Raw genomic sequence first — 21279 nt, forward strand, 5'->3', positions numbered from 1 at the left:
AGGGCACTTGGAGGAAACTCACGCAGACATGGGGAGAACATGCAGACTCCGCACAGACAGTGATCCAAGGCTGGAATTGAACTCTGGTCCCTGGTACTGTGAGGCAGCAGTGCTAACCACTGTGCTGCCCAAATGCCTGTGAATGTGATTTGAGGGATGGAGGATATGGTATCATGAGAGAGCACAAGCAGCAGTGTGTTTGGAGCTGTAGATTATTGAGGGTGATGAATAGAAGACCAGTAAAGAGATCATTGGAGTAATCAAGCGCAGAGGTGACAAGGCATTTTTAAAATTCTACTTGCACCATCTTACCTCCTAGTTTAGCTGAGAAGGCAGTATAATCTAATACAGTTTCATTGTGAATCATTGCCCTATATTCTCACCTTTTATCGAGCAATGTAGATCTTCAAATTTGTAACATGTCTTTTGAGCTATTTACGTGAGCAATGTAGAAAAATATCCAGAGGTATTGCCAGAGGCATCATGAGGGAGAAAAAAAAGATGGACATGGAACAATGATTTTTAGAGGGGTGTCCATTAATTTTGTTAAAGAGCTGGTTCAGTGAGGACTTCTTCAAGGAGGTGAGAGATAGAAAAGGAATTTCAGAGTGTGGAACTTTTGCAATGGAACCATGCCTGTAGGAGTGACGTGAAGCAATAGATAGGAACATAGGAGTAGGCCATTCAGCTCATTAAGTATGTGCCACCATTCAATATAATTGTGGCTGATCGTGTACTTCAGTACCCACTAATACCACATTTCTAAATGTCAGTGACATAAGTGAATGTCATTCTTTCATCGTATAGAAATACAAGGACAGAATTGAAGGAATGAAAAGTTCATTCAAGGCTGGGGAAGGTTACAGGTGTAGTTAGGGGTTTGGCCCAAAATGATCAGAAAATGTGTGAATTTTACCATTGATACTTTCAGGGATGGTGTTTGACCAGCACGAACAGAGATGATTGAGTTGTGGGACATGGTGGGGGTAGGAATTGGACAGCTACAAACTACTATCAGCGATGTAATCTCTGAGCACAAAGACGGTGGAGGGAAGTGACGTGGGGGAAGGGAACTGGAGGTGGGTGTTCTCAACGTACATGAGGAAAGGTTAGCAACAATTTGGGCAGCAATAATACTCAGGACTTTGGAAAGGGAGGTTGAAAATTGGGCAATCGTTTGCAAGAACAGATGTCTCAAGGATAGATATACAAGGAACTTAATGATAGTTTTTGAAAAGAAGAGACAACCATATCAGAGGACTGCAAATCATTTGCAAATGTCAACCAGCATGGAGGATAGGGAGGTCGGTCAAGTGGTCAGTGCATACAAACAACGAATTAGGAAAAGGAGTAAATCATTCAGCCTCTTGAGCCTGCTCTACCATTTACTCAGATCATAGCTGTTCCGATTGTGGCCTCTGTACTCCCATTTTCTGTCTACCTACCTACAGTAGCCTTTGGCTCTTTTGTTAGTCAAAAATCTACCTATCTCTGCCTTAAAATATTCAATGGCCCTGCCTCCACTATTCTCTGGAGAAGTGTTCCAAAGACTCAAGACTCAAGAGAAAACATTTCTTCTCATCTCAGCCTTAAATTGAAAATCCTTTATTTTTAAACTGTGTTGCCTAGTTTTTGTCTCTCCCACAAGAAGAAGCATCCTTTTAGCATCCATCTTGTCAAATCCCTTCAGGATCTTGTATGTTTCAATAAGATGGAGAGGGTGTGGAAAAGGTTTACCAGGATGCTGCCTGGATTAGAGGGTATGAGCTAGAAGTAAAACAAGTTGGACAAGCTAAAGTTGTTTTCTCTGGAGCAGCAGAGGTTGAGGGGAGACCTGATAGAAATCTGTAAAATTATAAGAGGCATATGGATAGAGTTGACTGTCATAACCATTTTTCTGTGAGTTAAAATGCCTAATATTAGGGGGCATGCACTTGTGGTGAAAGAGGGAATGTTCAAAGGAGATACGAGGGACAAGTTTTATACACAATGGTAGGTGTCCGGAATGCATTGTCAGGGGCAGTGACGGTGGAGGGGGATAGGATAGGGGCGACATGAGTATGCAAGGAATAGAGGGATATGGACCAAATGCAAGCAGAAGGGATTAGTTTAATTTGGCGTCATGTTCAGCACAACATGTGGGCCAAAATGCCTGTTCCTGTTCCTGTTCCATACTGTACTATGTTAAATTGTGCCGCATACTTCGAATACTTCTAAACTCCATTGGATGCAGGCCCAGCCTGTCCAAACTGTCCTCGTATGATAATCCCCTTAGTCCAGGAATCAGTCGAGTGAATCTCTCTGAACTGCTTCTAATGCATTTATATCCTTTCATAAATATGGAGACAAAAGCTGTGTACAATACTCCAGGTGCCGTCTCACCAACAACTGTAACAAAACATCTTTTATTTTATTCCCTTTGCAATAAACAACAACATTCTATTTGCCTTCCTAATCATTGCTGCTCCTGTCTACTAACATTTTGTAATTCATATATCAGGATACCCAGATCCCTCTGTACCTCCGAGTTCTGTGATCTTCTTCCATTAAATAATACGCTGCTTTTCTATTTTTCCTGCCAATATGGACAAGTTCACATTTTCCCACATTATACTCCTTCTCCCAAATTTTTAACTTAACCTATCTATGCCTTATATCATCTTCACAACTTTCCAACCTATCTTTGCATCATCAGCAAATTTATCAACCATCTACCATCAAAGTCACTGAAATAAATTGTAAGTACTAGGGGTTCCGGCACTTATCTCTACAGAACTCCAATCATCACTTGTTACCAGCCCAAAAATGAACCATTCATGCCTACTCTTCATTTCCTGTTGGCTAACCAATCCTCTGTCCATGCTAATTTGTTACCTTCTGCACCATGGGCCTTTAATTTGTGTAGTAACCTTTGATGTGGAACCTTGTCAAATGCTTTCTGGAAGTATAAGTACAGCACATCCACAGATATTATTTAACCCACATTTTTTGTTATTACATCCACAAAGAAATTCAATAAATTGGTTTTTAGTGGTAGGGGGGCAGGGTCAAGAGAATAGGAAGTGGATTTTGTAGAAAAATGAACTGAGAGATAGGACATGAGGGAAATTGGAAGAAAAACTGGAGAAATATATGGGCTCAGGACATGAAGGAATATTGGCAGAGAAGTTTGGGCTGCTAAGGGTAAAGGGAGAAACAACAACAGCTAAACGGAGGGTATCAATCCTGATACTATCAAAGATGTTCATGAGATGCTTGCACTTGTTATTGCAGGTAACAAGTGGGTAAGGCAAAGGAGAAGTTATTAAGGAGGTGGTTGGTAGTGGAGAATAGAAACCTGGGTTTATATTTGCCTTCCAGGATACCCTTGAATGAGCAGCTTTGGCCAAATGGGTCCTGATGGTGCAGTTAAATTTGGTAATGTGACTACATAATTGTAAGTCTGCTGTACTCAAATCTACATCCCTTTGATTTGAGGGAGTGAAGGTGGGGATCATTCTGGTGAGAACAATGGCATAGGAGAGTACTGTTTCTGCTAGGAGCACACAGCTGAGGTAAAAGCATATTGATGACAACATTATGGTGAATGTAGGGCTAAAGGATGAATAGCTTAAAGCTTAAATTGGAAGTAATTTGCAGGCGAGTTTTTTTCCAGCAGTGGAAGTTGAGCAAAAGCGAGGCTGCAAGAAATGGGCAGTGATGGATACAACAGTGTGTTCAGAAATAGTATGTCATTGATCATGTGAGGTAACGAGGTTGGTCCCAGTCAATGTCAATTTCAGTGCCAGAGTTTATATGAAAGGAGAGGTTTAGATCATTGTACTTGCATAGGAGAGAGCAAGGTGAATTGGGAAGGAGATGGAGATCATTGAAAACTTAATCAGGAGTGAAGCTCAATAGTGCGTTGCCAGTCTGTGACCCATCTTCCAAAAATGCCTCTAAATTGCTTCCTGTGCTCTAAAAAGCTGAAGCATGTGCACTAAAGAAACACTTTATTTGTCGAAAGATTACTCAAATTTCTCTGATTTATTCTCTTTTATACCGAAACTCTGAGTTCAAAGCATTATGGTGAATGTAGGGCAAACTAATATGGCAAATTAATTAGGCAGACTGACCAACTTCCTTGTGTTTTGTTGTAGAACATCCAGTAGTTTTCTTATAAATCTATGGGACATTTCATCTAAAGGAAAAATAGTGAGGTACTTGAATGTGTGTCTTAATAACTTTGTTGCCATTTATTTAGAAACTGAAGAATAAGGATCAGTGTATCATAAAGCAACATAAGGAGGTATTGGATGAAAGTCAACAAGTACGCTTAGCTCGTGAACAAATGCAGCACTCTCATCTGGAATTGAGGGAGACCCAGCAAAGTTTAGTGCAGGCACAAAGAGAGATAGATCGTCTCTGTCTGGAACTGAATGAAACTATTCGACTATCTCAAGAAAAGGTGGGCAACTGCAGCAGACGAACAAGATATATAGTTACATATATAAAATAGGAGGGAACTGACTGGTGCTGTACATTAGAATGCAGCACTTCAATCTGGGAATTTGGGTTTGAATCAATCTCAAAATGATAAAATGAAATTTTCCCTAAAAAGAAAAATAGTAAGGCCTATTTAGTCAAGAGAATCCTACCAAACTCTGGATTTCCCTTGCACCCATTACTCATCTCTCAATCCAAGACCACAATGAGTTATGAGGAAGTGAAATGTTGAACTTGTTCAGTTGAGAATTCTCTTGAGTTTGGAGAAAAGACATGTTGCGTGACTTTCTCAGAGAGAAAAAAAATGACTCACCTCAATTTTAAATGGGCAACCCTTTTTTTTTAAACAGTGACTTTCTAGATTCTCCCACATAAGGAAACATTCTCCCCGCATCCACCCTATTAAGATTTCTCAGCATTTTGTATGTTTCAATCAAACCTCTTGCTCTTTAAACTCCAGCGGGTATAAGCCTAGTCTGTCCATCCTTTGCTCATAAAAGAATTCTGATGAGAGCAAGATGAAAAGCTTTGGCGCAACATATTTTTTCAGCAACACTCAAGTTATTTACCTTTACTAAATCGTTGCTGCCTTTAATTAATGTACACTTGTACAAGTAACTGTTAACTTTGTCCAAGATTACCCTTACTAAATGCTTCCACACCACTGATGATGAACTGACTGACCTGTTCTGGCTGGGTTATTGTTGCCACCCCTTTTTGAACAGAAGTACAGTTCCTAAAAGAGAAAATACTAGAAAATCTCAGCAAGTCTGGCAGCATCTGTAAGAAGAGAAAGGAGCTGATGTTTTAAGTCCAGATGACCCCTTGTCAAGACTACAGTCCTGTGGCATCTCCCCATATCTAAGGAGAAGGACTGAAAATTATGGTCAGTTCCACCACAATTTTCACACTTGTTTTCCTATTAGGTCCTGGTGACGCATTAAATTCAAGTGCAGCTGGCCATTCTAGTACCTCTTTATTAATTTTAGCCTATCTAGTATCTCAATTCCTGCCTGTTTCACTGACTTTGGCAGCATCGTTTTCCTCGGTAAAGACAGGTGCAAATTATTCATGCCCATGCTTTTGGCTTCTTTTCGATCCCTAATCAGCCTATCTCCTCTTTACTATCCTTTTAGAATTTATATGACACCAGATTAAAGTCTCAACAGGTTTATTCGGAATCACAAGCTTTTGGGGCATGGCTCTTTCCTCAGGTGAGTAGCACTCCAAAAGCTGGTGATTCCAAATAAACCTGTTGGTCTTTAACCTGGTGTTGTGAGACTTCTTACAGCTGTCTTTTGGATTCCCTTTGAAGTTGGCTGTCAGTCTCTTCTCATTGTCTTATTTTCTTTTTCTTTTTCATTTTCCCTCTTAATTTTACATATTCTGCTTGGTTCTAATTTCTATTATCAATCTGACATTTGTCATAAGGATCCTTTTTCCGCTCCATTTTACTGCCAGTTATCATCCAGGGAGCTCTGGCTGTGGTTGCATTGCATTTCCCCTTCATGGGCACATATTGGACTGTATCTGAGCTATCTCCTCTAATAAGGCAGCCAATTGTTCCATTACAATTTTGCCTGCAAATCTTTGATTGGGACAAACAGTTCTAAAACCACTAAAATTGGCCCTTTCCAAATTAATCATCTTTTCTACTAGATTGCTCCTTGTCATTTTTGATTGCTAATCTAATTCCTTAACTATTCCCCTACTGACACTTAATCCACTGGATCCATCTCAATCGTAGTCATGATGTGGGTATGCCGGCGTTGGACTGGCGTAAACACAGTAAAAAGTCTGACAACACCAGGTTTTAGTCCAACCTATTTATTTGATAATATACTCGCAAGCTTTCGAGGGGTTACCCTCTTCGTCACCTGACGAAGAGGGTAACCCCTCGAAAGCTTGCGAGTATATTATCAAATAAATAGGTTGGACTAAAACCTGGTGTTGTCAGACTTTTTACTGTGTCCATCTCAATCCCCAGAACCAGATTCAATAACACTTCCTCGTCAGGCTGGAAATGCACTGATAAAGAAAATTCTACAGAACACCTTACAGAAACCATACTCTCTCTGCCATTTGTACTATTACTATCCAAGTTTGTGTCAGGAAAATGTAAAGTTCCCTCGTCAATATTAGAATAATTAAGAAAATTAAATGTTCAAGTGAGGAATTTCATTTGAATTTAGAATATTTCCACTTTTAGCGCTTAGACTTTTAAACATTCAGCTCTAGCGTAATGGATGAATTAGCAAGTTGGCTTCTTGCCTAAATCCCAGTGTTGTGTGCTAACTTCTTATCCTTTTTTCTAAAAATTGTTTTCCTTTCACCCTTTTACAAAGTGTTAACTGCACTGTTGAGGTACAGTTCCATGGACTGCAGCCATGCACAAGTCACCATTATTTCTGTTGATCTTGATGATAAGTCTCACAACATCAGGTTAAAGTCCAACAGGTTTATTTGGTAGCAAACGCCACTAGTGGCTAGTGGTGTTTGCTACCAAATAAACATGTCATATTTTAACCTGGTGTTGTGAGACTTCTTACTGCGTTTACCCCAGTCCAAGGCCAGCATCTCCACATCACGATCTTGATGGTGCCAGAAAGCTCTTTTACTATGGAAGGTATGAATTTATTCCTCACCTGATGTCCTGATGTGGATTTTAAGAACAAAGAAAATTACAGCACAGGAACAGGCCCTTCGGCCCTCCAAACCTGCACCAACCATGCTGCCCGACCCAACTAAAACTCCCTTCTGGGGACCATATCCCTCTATTCCCATCCTATTCATGTATTTGTCAAGACGCCCCTTAAAAGTCACTCGTAGCCACTTCCACTACCTCCCTCAGCAGCAAGTTCCAGGCATCCACCACCCTCTGTGTTTAAAAAAAAAAAATGCCTTGTACATCTCCTTTAAACCTTGCCCCTCATACCTTAAACCCGTGCCCCCTAGTAACTGGCTCTTTTACCCTGGAAAAAAGCTTCTGACTATCCACTCTGTCCATGTCTCTGATAATCTTGTAGACTTCTATCAGATCGCCCCTCAACCTGCGTCGTTCCAGTGAGAATAAACCAAGTTTCTCCAACCTTTCCTTATAGCTAATGCCCTCCAGACCAGGCAACATCCTGGTAAATCTTTTCTGTATCCTCTCCAAAGCCTCCGCATCCTTCTGGTAGTGTGGCAACCAGAATTGGAACACTATATTCCAAGTGCGGCCTAACTAAGGTTCTATAAAGCTGCAATATGACTTGCCAATTGTAAACTCAATGCCCTGGCCGATGAAGACAAGCATGCCGTATGCCACCTTGACTACCTTCTCCACCTGCATTGCCACTTTCAGTGACCTGTGTACCTGTTCATCCAGATCCCTTTGCCTATCAATATTTTTAAGGGTTGTGCCATTTACTGTATATTTCCTATCTGTATTAGGCCTTCCAAAATACATCATTTGTCCGGATTAAATTCCATCTGCCATCTCTCCGCCCAAGTCTCCAATCGATCTATATCCTACTGTATCCTCTGATGGTCCTCATCGCTATCTGCAAATCCACCAAATCTTTGTGTCGTCCACAAAGTTACTAATCAAATCAGTTACATTTTCCTCCAAATCATTTATCTATATTACAAACAGCAAAGGTCCCAGCACTGATCCCTGAAGAACACCACCTGTCACAGCCCTCCATTCAGAAATGTACTCTTCCACTGCTACCCTCTGTCTTCTTTGACCAAGTCAGTTTTGTATCTACCTTGCCAGCTTACCTCTGATCCCATGCGACTTCACCTTCTGCACCAGTTTGCCATGAGGGACCTTGTCAAAGGCCTTACTGAAGTCCATGTAGACAACATCCTCTGCCCTACCCTCATTGATCATCTTCATCATTTCTTGAAAAACCTAATCGTGAGACACGACCTCCCCTTCACCAAACGATGTTGCCTGTCGCTAATACGTCCTCTTATTTCCAAGTGGGAATAAATCCTGTCTCGATGAATCCTCTCCAATAATTTTCCTGCCATTGATGTAAGGCTCACTGGCCTGTAATTACTTGGATTATTCTTGCTACCCTTCTTAAACAAAGGAACAATGCTGGCTATTCTCCAGTCCTCTTGGACTTGCCTTGTAGCGAGTGAGGATGCAAAGATTTCTCTCAAGGCTCCAGCAATTTCTCCCCTTGCCTCTCTCAGTATTCTGTGGTATATCCCATTAGGTCCTGGAGACTCGTCTACCTTAATGTTTCTCAAGAACCCCAATATCCACCTCCTTTTTGATCTTAACATGACTCAAACTATCTACACACCCTTTGCCAGACTCATCATCCACCAAGTCCTTCTCTTTGATGAATACTGACGGAAAATACTTATTTAATACCTCGCCCATTTCTTCTGGCTCCACGCATAGATTCCCTTCCCTGTCCTTGAGTGGGCCAACTTCTCCCTGGCCACCCTCTTGCGCTTCAAAAAGCCTTGGGCTTTTCCTTAATCCTGCTGGCTAATGTTTTTTGTCACCTCTTTTAGCCCTCCTTGCGTCTTGCTTGAGTTTCTTTCTATTTTCCTTGTATTTTATACTTGCTTTGTGTGTTCCCAGCCTCCTAGCTTTGACAAATGCTTCCTTTTTCTCTTTGACTAGGCTCACAATATCTCTTGTTATCCAAGATTCCCAAAAATTGCCGTACTTATCCTTCATCCTTACAGGAATGTGCCAGTCCTGAATCCCTATCAACTTGCACCTAAAAGCCCCTCACATGCCAGATGGAAGTTTCGGTGGAGATTTTTGCATAATAGATACATAAGAACATAAGAAATAGGAGCAGGAGTAGGCCATCTAGCCCTTCGAGCCTGCCCCGCCATTCAATAAGATCATGGCTGATCTGTTGTGGCTCAGTTCCACTTTCCCGCCCTCTCCCCATAACCCTTAATCCCCTCTCTTATCAAGAACCCATCAACCCGCTTCTTAAAAATATTTAGCGAGGCAGCCTCCACCACTTCGAATGGGATCTTGAGTGATTGAGGGGTGGCATAGTGGTTAGCACCATTGCCTCTCAGTGCCCGGGGACCCGGGTTCAATTCTGGCCTCAGGTCACTGTCTGTGTGAAGTTTGCACGTTCTCCCTCTGTCTGCGTACGTTTCCTCTGGGTGTTCCAGTTTCTTCCCACACTCCAAAGATGTGTGGGTTAGGTTGATTGGTCCATGCTAAATTGACCCTACGGTCAGGGGATTGGCAGGGTAAATATGTGGGGTTACAGGAATAGGCCCTGTTTAAGATTGTGGTCATTGCAGACTTGATGGGTCGAATGGCCTCCTTCTGCACTGTAAGGATTCTGTGATTCTATATTCGTTGACCAATATATTTGATGGTACTTTTGGGGGGAAAAAGTTCTTCATGTCTTGCAACGTTTTTACATAAGGTCAACAAAAGTCTTGTTGAAGCTTGTAGTATCTTGTTCTTGTTTCTGATCATTTGGTTATTTTTATACACACTGTCTATAGGAAGCTTGTGCTGCTCACCTTGCAGAAGAATTGAGTGCTGCTCAAGCTCGAGAGACCAAGTTAGAAATCAGGACGCAGGCAGAGACAAAGAAGTTAAAAGAATTGGTTAAACACTTGAAGAATGCTCATCAGAAAGAAGTAGGACACAATTTATTTAATAAGAAATGTTGGAACCTTGTTACTATGATGGCAGTCTTATCAATTTAAAACCCTTGTTAAATATACAACAAAGCAATAGATGTGTGTCGACCTTTGCATCATTTTGATTCAATTAAAGATTTTGATATATAATTTCTGCTCTGAAGGCCTTTGAGCACTGGCTTGTAACATGGCAATAAAAATGGCAGGAAGTTGGTCTTCATATTTGCTGACAGAAGTATTCTGATTTTTGCCTCTTTTTGACTTTCCTGTACGAAATTCTATACTGTGCACAGCATCTTCTAGAAACTAGATGCTACAGCTGAGTCGGAAATCATGGTATTGGGGAATTCTAAGTACAAACCTGTTAACAGTGTGCTGGTATTGCAGTGTGGTGTACTGCTATTGTATTGGTGCATGCTAAAGCTAATATTACTTGCATGGACTTTTACCAGCTAATAAGTAACTCTGCCCAAATGCTACTTGAATATTAATGGACCAATAGATCAAATATTGTGATTAGTAGCTAACTGTTGATGCTGACTTTAATTGCAAAGGAGAACTCTTCCAGTGAAAAGCAATAGATGCTAGGATTGCATAAACCTTAAATTGGTCTTCTATGAACAAATTCATCTAATTTCTTTTTGCACTTTATTTAGTACATGTATGGGGTGGAATTCTCCCAAAAAAATTTAAGCATCAAAGTCTGGTTTTTCAGTGAGATTTCAAAATTAATTTCCCACACTCTGTGTCACAGAGTGCCCTAGCGCAAACCGTGATAAAAAGTTGGGGGGCAGGGCCTGTTCTGACTGGAGAGGCTGGCAACGTAGTGCTCAGTGGGCCACTGTGCATGCACTAATCTGTCAGCACCAAGATCAGCGCATGTACAGTGGCCCACACTGCTGGTCTCCTGATTGCTGACCAGCCCCAGGAGTTCCTCATCACTGCCCCTCCAATCTTCTCATAGCCTGATTCACTGTCTTCTCCCCTCCCCACCCTCCTGGATGTGCCCAGGCCAGCCTGATCTCCCAACACTCCAGCGGGATTGGTCTACCAGATATGGGAGCAGAATTAGACCATTCGGCCCATCGAGTCCACTGTGTCATTCAATTTGCTCCTCATCCCCATTTTCCTGCCTTCTCCTTATAACTCTTCCACCCATTACCAGTTAAAAATCTGCCTAACTCATCCTCAAATTTACTCAGTCTCAGCATCCAGCACAATTGGGGTAGCGAATTCCACAGATTCACAATCCTTTGGGAGAAGAAGTTTCCCCTCAACTCTGTTTTAAATTTGCTACCCCTTATCCTAAGACTATGGCCTCTCATCCTAGAATGCCCCACAAGAGGAAGCATCCGCTCCACATCTACTTTATCCATATCTTTTGTTATCTTGAATACCTCAATTTGATCTCCCTTCATTCTTCTAAATTCCAGAGAGTATAGACCTAAACTGTTCAATCTCTCTTTATATATGATAAACTCCTCATCGCTGGAATCAATCTAGTGAACCTCCTTTGAACTGCCTCCAATGCCATTACATCCTTCCTCAAATATAGGGGCCAAAACTATGCACAATACTCCAGGTGCAACCTCACTAATGCCTTGTATAGTTGCAATAATGCTTCCTTACCTTCTATATTCTATTCCTTTAGCAATAAATGCCAACATTTAATTCGCTTTCTTTATTATCTGCTGTACCTGCATGCTAGTTTTCTGTGACTCATGAATGAGGACACCAGGTCCCTTTGCACTGGAACACCCTGAAGTCTTTCCCCATTTAGATAATAAGTTACCTTCCCATTTTTCCAACCAAAATGCATGACTTCTCACTTATCTAGCTCCCTGCAAGTGGGAGCTGCAGTAAACCCCGCTGGATTGAAACACTCCTGATGCGAGTGGAGAGGCTAGCAGACCTGGAAATTCAATCCTCGTCCCACTACTAAGATGCAGTCTTAATTTACATAATATGTATAGCTCTACGCTAGAAATCGATGCGGAGCTGTCTCCCCCAGACATCCGGCAGTGGGAGGCGCGCAGAGATTGTTCCGCCAAATGAGAAGCATGCTACACAGCCTCTGCCTGAGCAGCGCAGTGGGCTGGAAGGATCGCCCCCTAAGGTTTCTTGCTGAATAATAGTCTGGCATATCCCTCAGTCTACTATTACTATCAAAGCAGGAAATCAACACTGCTTCAATATGGTGTTGGAGACCATGTCAGGAGCAGTGTCAGCATATCTAAAAATGAGTTGCTAACCTGTAGAAGCTATGACGGATGAATGCTAGTCAGTGGAAGCAGCATGTGATAGAACAAGCTAAGCAATTCAGTGGCCAACAGTGCAGATCAAAGCTCTACAGTCCATCTTAGTTGTGAACTAACAGCTAATAGCATGAGGAAGAACCACAAACGTCCCAGCCTTAATGAAGGAACATCAATGCAAAATGTGAAGCTGAAATGTTTGCAGCCATCTTCATAATGAACTTGAATTGAAAATCAGTCTCAGTAGTACTGACCATGAAGCAATCATCAGTTGTTGCAAAAGACCATCTTGTCCACTAATGTTCTTCAGGGATGGAAATTTGCCATTCTTACCTGCTCTGGCCTACATGTAATTCCAGACCCCCTGCAGTGTGGCTGACTCTGAACTACCCTCTGAAATGGTCTAACAAAGTCATCCATTTCCAAGGCAATTAGGAAGGGGCACCTAATGCTGGCTTTACCACTGATAACCACATCCCATGAAGGAATAACGAACCTTCCAACAGAAGTACTGAGTGGGTGATCCATCCCTGCTTCCCCCTGACATCTCCAGAATTCCAGATACCAGTCTTCAGCCAATTCAACTCACATCACATGAAATCAAGAAATGGCAATAAAAAGAGAAATTGCTAATAATACTCAGCAGTTCTGGGAGCAGTTATGAGGAAAGAAACAGTTAACGTATCAACTCTGAATGCCTCTTCTGACCTCTTCAAATGGCTGAAGACACTGGTTACTGCAAACACTCTGGGCCCTGACAACATCCTGACTGTGGTCCAGACCTAGTCACACCCATGATTGTTCCAGTGTAGTACAGCACTAGCATCCACTGGAAAATCGCCCAGGTATATCATGTCTACAAATGCAGGACAGAGTATTACGGGGAGCCAATGGATCACGAGGGAAAGGTTAAGTCTGGGTTGTTGGGCAGAGAGGATTTGGCCGGGTCAGGGAATGTGTGAGGTATGGGTTTAAGACAGCAGGCAGTATGAATAAAGGAGGGTTTCTATCTTTGTGGGGGTGGGGTGGGGGGACGGTGGTGGTGATGGCTGCCTAGCTGATCTGCAAAGTACCACTCCAGAAGATGGGACTGCCCACTCCTGCCTGACTGCCCAAGTCATTTTATGGTGGGGACAGCCTGTTACTGGGGTCAGTTGGCTTTGTAATGAGTCTAACTGACCCTTCATTATATAAATATGTTAAACAGTCTGCTGATTTTTGGCTCTCTCTCAACCCTCAGGTGGGATTCTCCCCAAAAAATATTAAGTCCCCAATTTGCAGAAAAATAGGGAGTAAACCCTGTTAGTTTTTTCAGCGTGATTTCTAGAGTTCTCTGCCACTGCATCACAGTGTGCCTACTGGGATTCCCTCTGAAAATCGGGGTGGGGCCTATTCCTATCCGAGAGGCCAGCAGTATATTACTGAGCGAGCCACGGCACGTGCGCCGATCTGTCAGAGTGAAGATCTGCACAACCGCAGTGGCTCCACATTGCCGGCCTTCCGATTGCTGGCCAACCCCATTCCCCATCACTGGGCCAGCTCCAATAACTGTCTACTCTCCCTCTGCCAGCAATCCCTGTACAGAGTGGCAGCAAGAATATATCACTGGGCTGGCACTCCTCAAAGGACACCCCCAACCCATGACATCCTACAGGAGCTGCAGTGGCCCCTCTTCCCTCCGGTGGGGTCAGCTGCCTGTTCCATATCAGTGGGAGCAGTTGTGAACCCCGCTGGAGTGAGCGACTATCTACACACCCTTTGCCATATCTTTCAGTTGCCCAATACTTTTTGCTTCCTTGTGTAGCTTGAAAACCCCTTTTGGCTTCAAAATAGAGGCTTCTGTACCTACAACTACTTTGAATGGCCTTTTTCTTTAAACTTGTAAAATGTTGTTGTCTTATTCATATGAGACTTGAAAATGGTTTATGTCAGGTTTTTTGACTTTGAGTGAACCACAACTAAGTTTACTCCAAGGCCACCACCACACAGGCTTCCAGGAGAGATTGCTGGATAGTGATTTGGAATTGAAATCTGGCTTCCTCTTTCACAGGGAGTGAGGGAGCTACCATTGCCTTAATTGAAATAAAAACAAAATGCTGGACAAACTCTGCAGTTCAACATTACTCTTCTTCATAAGAGTCTAATTTCATACTACAGTAAATGATGAGATATTTTTCTGTGCTTGAAATGCAGGCTGAATCGACTGTCACCTCCCATGGGCTGTCTTAATCCAGTGAGATGCAGCCTTCACCAAAGCAAAGGTGAATGGTCTCTGTTCCCAAACTGAACTGCTTCTGTCTGCAGACTCACAGATAAATTAAAAAAGAGCCTTTAATTTAATATCCCAACCTTATATGCTTTCAAACAAAAATGCAAACAAATTATTTTACCTTCAGCATAACCAAAAATTATATTCTAAAACTTGTGACTATCTAGTTCATAATTCATAACCATGTTTACAAACAAAAACTGGTTTTATATATTTCAGAGAGAGCTCACTTCTAATCTACTTGATTTGGAGACAAAGAACTGGTTCTAAGACACCGAGAACTGAACTTCAAAAGTGTGCATTTATTTTTGTTGCAGATCTCTATGCTTAAAGAAAGCAGTGCACAGTTGTTGCCACCTATTGCGGAGAGCCCTACTGCCCAAGAATCAAGTGACCAGTCACTACAATTGAAGCAGGATCTAGAAACGGCTCAGGAACGTATCTTTGCTCTTGAGTCAGAACTTCAATCTCAAAGACAGGTGATAAATGCAGCAGAAGAAGGCCTAATAATTAAGGTAGGATTTTTGTTTTGAAGTATTTGACTAAAAAAAAGTCTTACACTGACACAGTGATTAGCATTATTGCCTCACAGTGCCAGGGACCCGGATTCAATTCCACCCTCAAGTCACTATCTGTGTAGAATTTGCATGTTTTCCCCATGTCTGCATGGGTTTCCTCTGGATTCTCTGGTTTCTTCCCACAGTCCAAAGATGTGCGGGTAAAGTTGATTGACCATGTTTAATTGTCGCTTAGTGTAAGGGGGACTAGGAGGATAAATATGTGGCTTTACTGGAATAGGACCTGGGTGAGACTGTTGTTAGTGCAGGCTGGATGGGCCAAATAGCGGCCTCCTGCACTGTTGAATCTGTGATTCTACTCTAAATATCTCAAAGCACTTTAGATAGTGACCTGGAAAACAGAAGACAAGGTGAGATTGTGATGGCTGACCAGAAATTCACTGAGAGATTTTGCAAAGACCTTTAAAAACGGCGTGAGAGGATAAGGGCTTTAGGGACGAAGCTCCAGAAAGTAAGACACGAGCAGCTCCAAGCAATGCTGCCAATGAAGCTTAAAGCAAGGGATTGTAAATTGGAGAATTGAAACAGGAATTTTTCCCCGACCGTTCAAAGATTATAATCTCACTCCCTTGAATACATTTATGTTCATTGTGAGTGTCAACGGTTTACATGATTCTTTTTGTACATTTGTTTGGTAAAGCTTCTAATATAAGGTTTTATCATAGAAAAGGAACTAGAACAATTTGCATTACATGATGATGTGGTTCTCTTTTCCATTTCTAAATCAAGGAATCTGAAATAGCAAGGCTACAAGTGAAAATTTCTGGATTTGAAAGAGCTTTGGGTAAACGGCCACCACCTTCTCCCATTTTACAATCTCAAAATGATTCCAATAATAGAAAAGATTTCACAACGCAACTCAAGAGTTTTTACCCTTTGATCAGAAACATGAATGAAATGTATGGCACCGACATTGGTTCAGCATTACACTCCCTGAATTACTCTAACAGAATTCGTGAAATACTTGAGCAGTCTTTCATTGCCCAGAACATCAGCTTAGAAGATATTGAAGATGCTCCCTGTGCAGGGAAACCAGAGAATGCCGCTTTATTCAGTCAGTCTCCAAAAGCAGAAGCTGAAGAAGACTTAGAGCTTGCTAATCTGACTAGTAATAGTAACATGGAAACTTTAACTGGAATGTTGAATTTAATCTCCATGGAACGAAGTAGTACGAAACTAGGATCGCCACTTGACAAGTCATCAGCCTTGTCGAATGAACAGGTCAAATCAAAAATGGAAGAATGTTCAACTGGAATGCACAGAATTCCAAATCAGGTGTGTGTTGTATGTTGAGTAGCAAATCTGTTTGCTAATTAATTTAATCCTGAACTATAGCAGTTTGTAAGAATAGAGCCTTTATATGATGAAATTTCAATAATTAAAACAACATTGTCTTGTGTGTATTGTGCTACAGCTGATATTACTGAACATTTGGTAACATTTGCAATAACAACTTTTCCGCAATATATAATTAGTTCCCACTCCCCGCCACACACGCACGCGCACACGCCCCGCGCACAACCCCTGCATCCCTGACCATCGGTTCGCTTATCCTGCAAATTCCTTCTTTTTAAGTCTACATGAAATTCCCCTTTGCAAGTTATTATTGAATTTATGACACCATTTTAGGTAGAATAGTTCAGAACATTGTAATTTACTGCATTTAAAAGAAAAAGAGATCAAATTTCCAGCCTGGATTTGCAAATAATTTCCAGACTGTTCCTTCTGGTTTCTAACTCCAGTTGAAGCAGCAACTGGAGAGAAACTATAAAAAACCCTCATTATTCTGAATATGTCTGTTTACATTCTCTGCTCTAAGGAGAACAATTCCACCCCCTGTCACTCCACAAGTTCCCTATTCCTTACTCGAATTTATAATTCTAGTGAATTTATTTTGTACCTCTCCAAGAACTTGACATCTTCTCAAAGCGATGCTTAGAATTGGGTGCAATACTTGAGCTGAGGCTGAACTAGTGACTTTTCAAGTGAAGCATAACTTTGGAACATAGGAATAGGAGTAGACTATTTAATTCATCAAATTTGTTCTGCTGGCATCCACTGAGTGGCTGATCTATGTCCTAACTCCATTTTCCTTAATATGTTTGGTTAATAAAAATCTATCAGTCTCAGATTTAAAATTCACAATTGACCTGGCATTAATTGGTATTTGCAGAAGAGAGTTCCAAACTTGTACCACCCTTTACAAGGTGTTTGATAATTTCACTCCTGAAATATCTCTTTTTTTTTGCCTATGCTCTATACTGCTGATGTCCCCATCCAATGAAAATAGTTTCTCTTTTGCTCTTATCTGTTCCCTTTAAAGGGTGATTTGATTTAGTTCATATTCACACTCTAGATTCCAGGGAATACAGTTCTAGTTGTTGTAATCACCCTTTGCAGTTTAAATGAGTTTTTTAACTCTATACCTCTATTTATAAAGCCTTGCTTTTTTAACAGCCTTATCTACCTATCCTGCCATCTTTTTTGTTAATTATGTGAATTCCTAGATTTTTCTATTACTGCAATGTTTAAATTTGTCTCAATTTATATTATCTTTCCTAATTTCCCTTCCAAAATCCATCACTCTGACTTCTGCATTAAATTTCATCTACCAGATATCTGTCCATTTTACTAACCTTTTGGTGCCGTCCTGAAATTTGTTACCATCTTCACTGTTTAGCGCAACAGGACCATCATATGTTACCTTCACAAACTTCATATGCAATCAACCTTCCTTAACCCTCTCCGTTTAACTCAGGTGCAGTTTTCTTTTAACAAATTCATATCGGCACTCATTTCTTATCCTTATTCTAAGCGATCATTTCGTCCCAGCTATATGGGCCGGAACTCTCCGGCCATTCATGCTGGCAGGATTCTCCGGTCCTCCCGGCAGCACACACCAGCCCATGGGTTTCCTGCCAGTGTGGGATGACATCAGTGGGAATTGCCATTGACAGCAACAGGACCAGAGAATCCCAGTGCTAGCAATCAACATGCCACCTCCCAATGATGGGAAATACATGGCTAGGAGGCCAGAGTGTCTCGCCCATGGTTTCTGGAAGTTTTCGTAACACTTACGTGAGGCTGATAGGCTTGCAGTCTACATCCAAATTAATATATTTGACAATAAATAATATATATGTTTGACCTTGCTATGTGTTAAAGCATATCACTTGCGGTCAACATACTACTAGTAGTTTAACTCAGTGAATTAGATTCTTTCTGTGAAGAGAATGTCTTCTCAATTGGTCTCCACAATATCTCATCAGGCATGACATTGAGTCATCCCCACATTATTGCTAGACTTGCAATAGGACATTGTTGCAAACTTCAGTGAGGTGGATAATGCTTAACTGATTGAAGATCATTGCAGTCAGCAGAGTGACCATTGTGTTAACTGGTGCTCACTGTATTTGGACATGACTCCGTTGATTGCATCCTCATCTCTGAGTTGCAAGATTCAGAGGCTAAGTCTTACTTCAGGATAGAAATGAAAGCTGACAGTCCAGTGCAGTACTGAGGGAGTGCAGCGCTGATGGAGGGTCTCAGACATTAAATTTGGGCCCCATCTGCCCTCTGAGGTGGACGTAAAAGATCCCATGACACTATTTCAAAGAAGAGTAAGGATGTTATCCCAGGTGTTTGGGTCAATATTTATCCCTCAACCAACATCACAAGAAACAGATTGTCTGATTGTTGTTTTGCTGTTGTGAAAGCTTGCTCTATGCACATTGGCTGGCCTGTTTCCCACATTACAACAGTGACTACACTTTGAAAGTATTTCAATGACATTTGAAGAAAATAAAAACCTTCTTTATATAGCACTTTTCATGACTTCCAGATGCCTCAAAGCACTTTAAAGCCAATGAAGTACTTATGAAATGTATTCACTGTTGTACTGTAAAGCCAGTAAAAAGTCTGACAACACCAGGTTTTAGTCCAACCTATTTATTTGATAATATACTCACTAGCTTTCGGGGTTACCCCCTTCGTCGAAGGGGGTAACCCCGAAAGCTAGTGAGTATATTATCAAATAAATAGGTTGGACTAAAACCTGGTGTTGTCAGACTTTTTACTGTGTTTACGCCAGTCCAACGCCGGCATACCCACATCATGAGTACTGTAAAGCACCATCTAAATGCAAGTCCTCCTTTCAGCAGATTGACTATTCGGTTAACTGGTGTTCAGCAAATTGCGTGGTCCGTTATAGTTGCAAGAATGTTTTATTGTCAAGCTCTGCAGGATTCTCAGTGATTTTAGGAGTTTTGCCCCAGTCCTTGTCTCCTGCTGGCTAAACCCATGTGGTGGGTGGATCAAGAGTTGGACTCATGGTTCCTGTGGCCAATGTCATTTGTCATCTGTTTTAGTTAGCTAATCAAATAACTTCACTATTTTGTAAAGGAAATGTGGGATAGAGATGATGATGCCTTCCCTATTGTGCAGTTCTTCGTGGGTCTCTGATTTTTTTTTTGTGGTTGGTGATTGGGACAGCTACTCTCATAGTGAAACTATTGTTGAGATATGAAAATAGGAATCGTGACTTTTTATTGCAACTTCTCTTACAATGTTTGAAAAACTCAGGTTTGTGTTTCAGGCCTCTTGACCACAGTAGCAGAGTGGCAATAGACCAGAGATGATGGATATCTGCTGGAGTCAGAAATCCAACATCTTAAAGTATTGAGGACTATTGTTATAATCACTTCTATTTAAGGAGTCACTGGGAAATATTTTGAACTAAACGTTTTTGCGTTACAGGTTGACCAGCTTTGTTATTGAACAGCTTATGTTATTTTCTTCTTTATAATCTCCTATAAACCTTTTTTCCACCTAGTGTCCTTCCTACTGTCTATGTTGTTGGTGCATCTATTAGAAATTATTTTCCTTTAGAATCTTTGTACTATTCTGCTAATTTTTAAAAATTGTATCTTTCTAACAGGACAATGCCTACTGTAACCTTGCAGATGCTGAGTTAAATGTACAAAGTCATGCTTCCGTGCCATTGAAATAACAGAACAGTCATTTGCCTCATCTTCAGCAGTAGTAGGTAATAATGTGGATAAATCCCTGTTTCTCCAGTTTGCGAGTTTCAGATGTGATTGGAAATTGTTTGCATACCAATTTATTATCAGACAGATGCAGACTTGTTGAGACATTAGCTAGCATTCCATCTGGAAACAAGGTTGATTAAATGGATGTGGAAAGTGTCTGGATAGCTTGACATCTTCCCACCACCAAGGAATACTTTGAAAGGCAAGAACTGCAGTGGCTTGGCTGCCTGCCTTTAATCAGCGGGCAGCCAGTTAGGATAATTGACTGGAGTATATTTGTAACCCTGTTGGCGTTTTGTTAGTATCTGAACGTCACTCCACTTTGTGGGGAAACCAGCAGTATATGAAGGTAGTCTCCTCATGGTTTCCACAGAGAAGTGCCCAATGGCTGTCCACGGGGTACCAACAATATCACTGGAGGATTCATCCTTCCAGTTGCTGAAGTCTGCTAGCCTTGCCCCAATATGTTAAGAAAGTTTCTCCCTCATCTTTTGAGAGCAAGTCATTATACAAACCTCCCCTTTCCCTTCCAGTGGTCACATCTACTGATGGTATTACCAAACCACAAGCCCTCTGATTGGGTTGACTGCTGTGAGAGGCAGGGCATCTTCTTTAATAAGACAGCAGTCCAGGTTGCAGCATCTTAATTGGCTGCTGGTAGTAAAAACCCCTTTGTAGCTTTGCCCATGCAATCTTGGAACCTGCATTTAGTCCTGAAGGTAGGATCTACAGTGTCCCAGTAAATTCATTTTTTAGTTCCATAACCATGCAGCCCACAAGCCATATTCCATGGCCAAAATTTGATGATGTAATAACTGAAACTGCAATCCATGTCTGTAACTGTACTCTTATAGTCAATTATCTGAATTTTCTTAAATCCTAAGTACAGGGATGGAATTTTTTGACCCTGCCAGCAATGGGATTTGTGGAGGCTGGAGAATTCGGAACGAGGCCCAAGATCTGAATTCTGCCAGCAGGAGAAAAAGAGTCAGAACTTTCTTCTCAGCATTTTCATG

The 21279-nt window shown here is 41.4% G+C and overlaps 1 protein-coding gene across 6 annotated transcripts in view; it reads left to right on the forward strand.

The window, feature by feature from the left end:
* Window positions 1–21279, forward strand: part of ccdc18 (coiled-coil domain containing 18) — a 128035-nt gene that overhangs the window by 101033 nt on the left and 5723 nt on the right. For 5 of the 6 annotated variants that reach the window (XM_080195230.1, XM_080195232.1, XM_080195234.1 and 2 more), the window contains 5 exons: window positions 4244–4447; window positions 9973–10110; window positions 14955–15152; window positions 15945–16490; window positions 20152–20259. In XM_080195230.1, coding sequence (XP_080051356.1) covers window positions 4244–4447; window positions 9973–10110; window positions 14955–15152; window positions 15945–16490; window positions 20152–20223 — 1158 coding nt within the window. In that variant the 3' untranslated portion in view covers window positions 20224–20259. The remainder of the gene's footprint in view (window positions 1–4243; window positions 4448–9972; window positions 10111–14954; window positions 15153–15944; window positions 16491–20151; window positions 20260–21279) is intronic. The other variant, XM_080195236.1, reaches the window with a different exon arrangement.

Source organism: Carcharhinus amblyrhynchos, chromosome 9 (assembly GCF_965287045.1).
Source record: "Carcharhinus amblyrhynchos chromosome 9, sCarAmb.v2.hapA, whole genome shotgun sequence".
Classification (NCBI taxonomy): domain Eukaryota; kingdom Metazoa; phylum Chordata; class Chondrichthyes; order Carcharhiniformes; family Carcharhinidae; genus Carcharhinus; species Carcharhinus amblyrhynchos.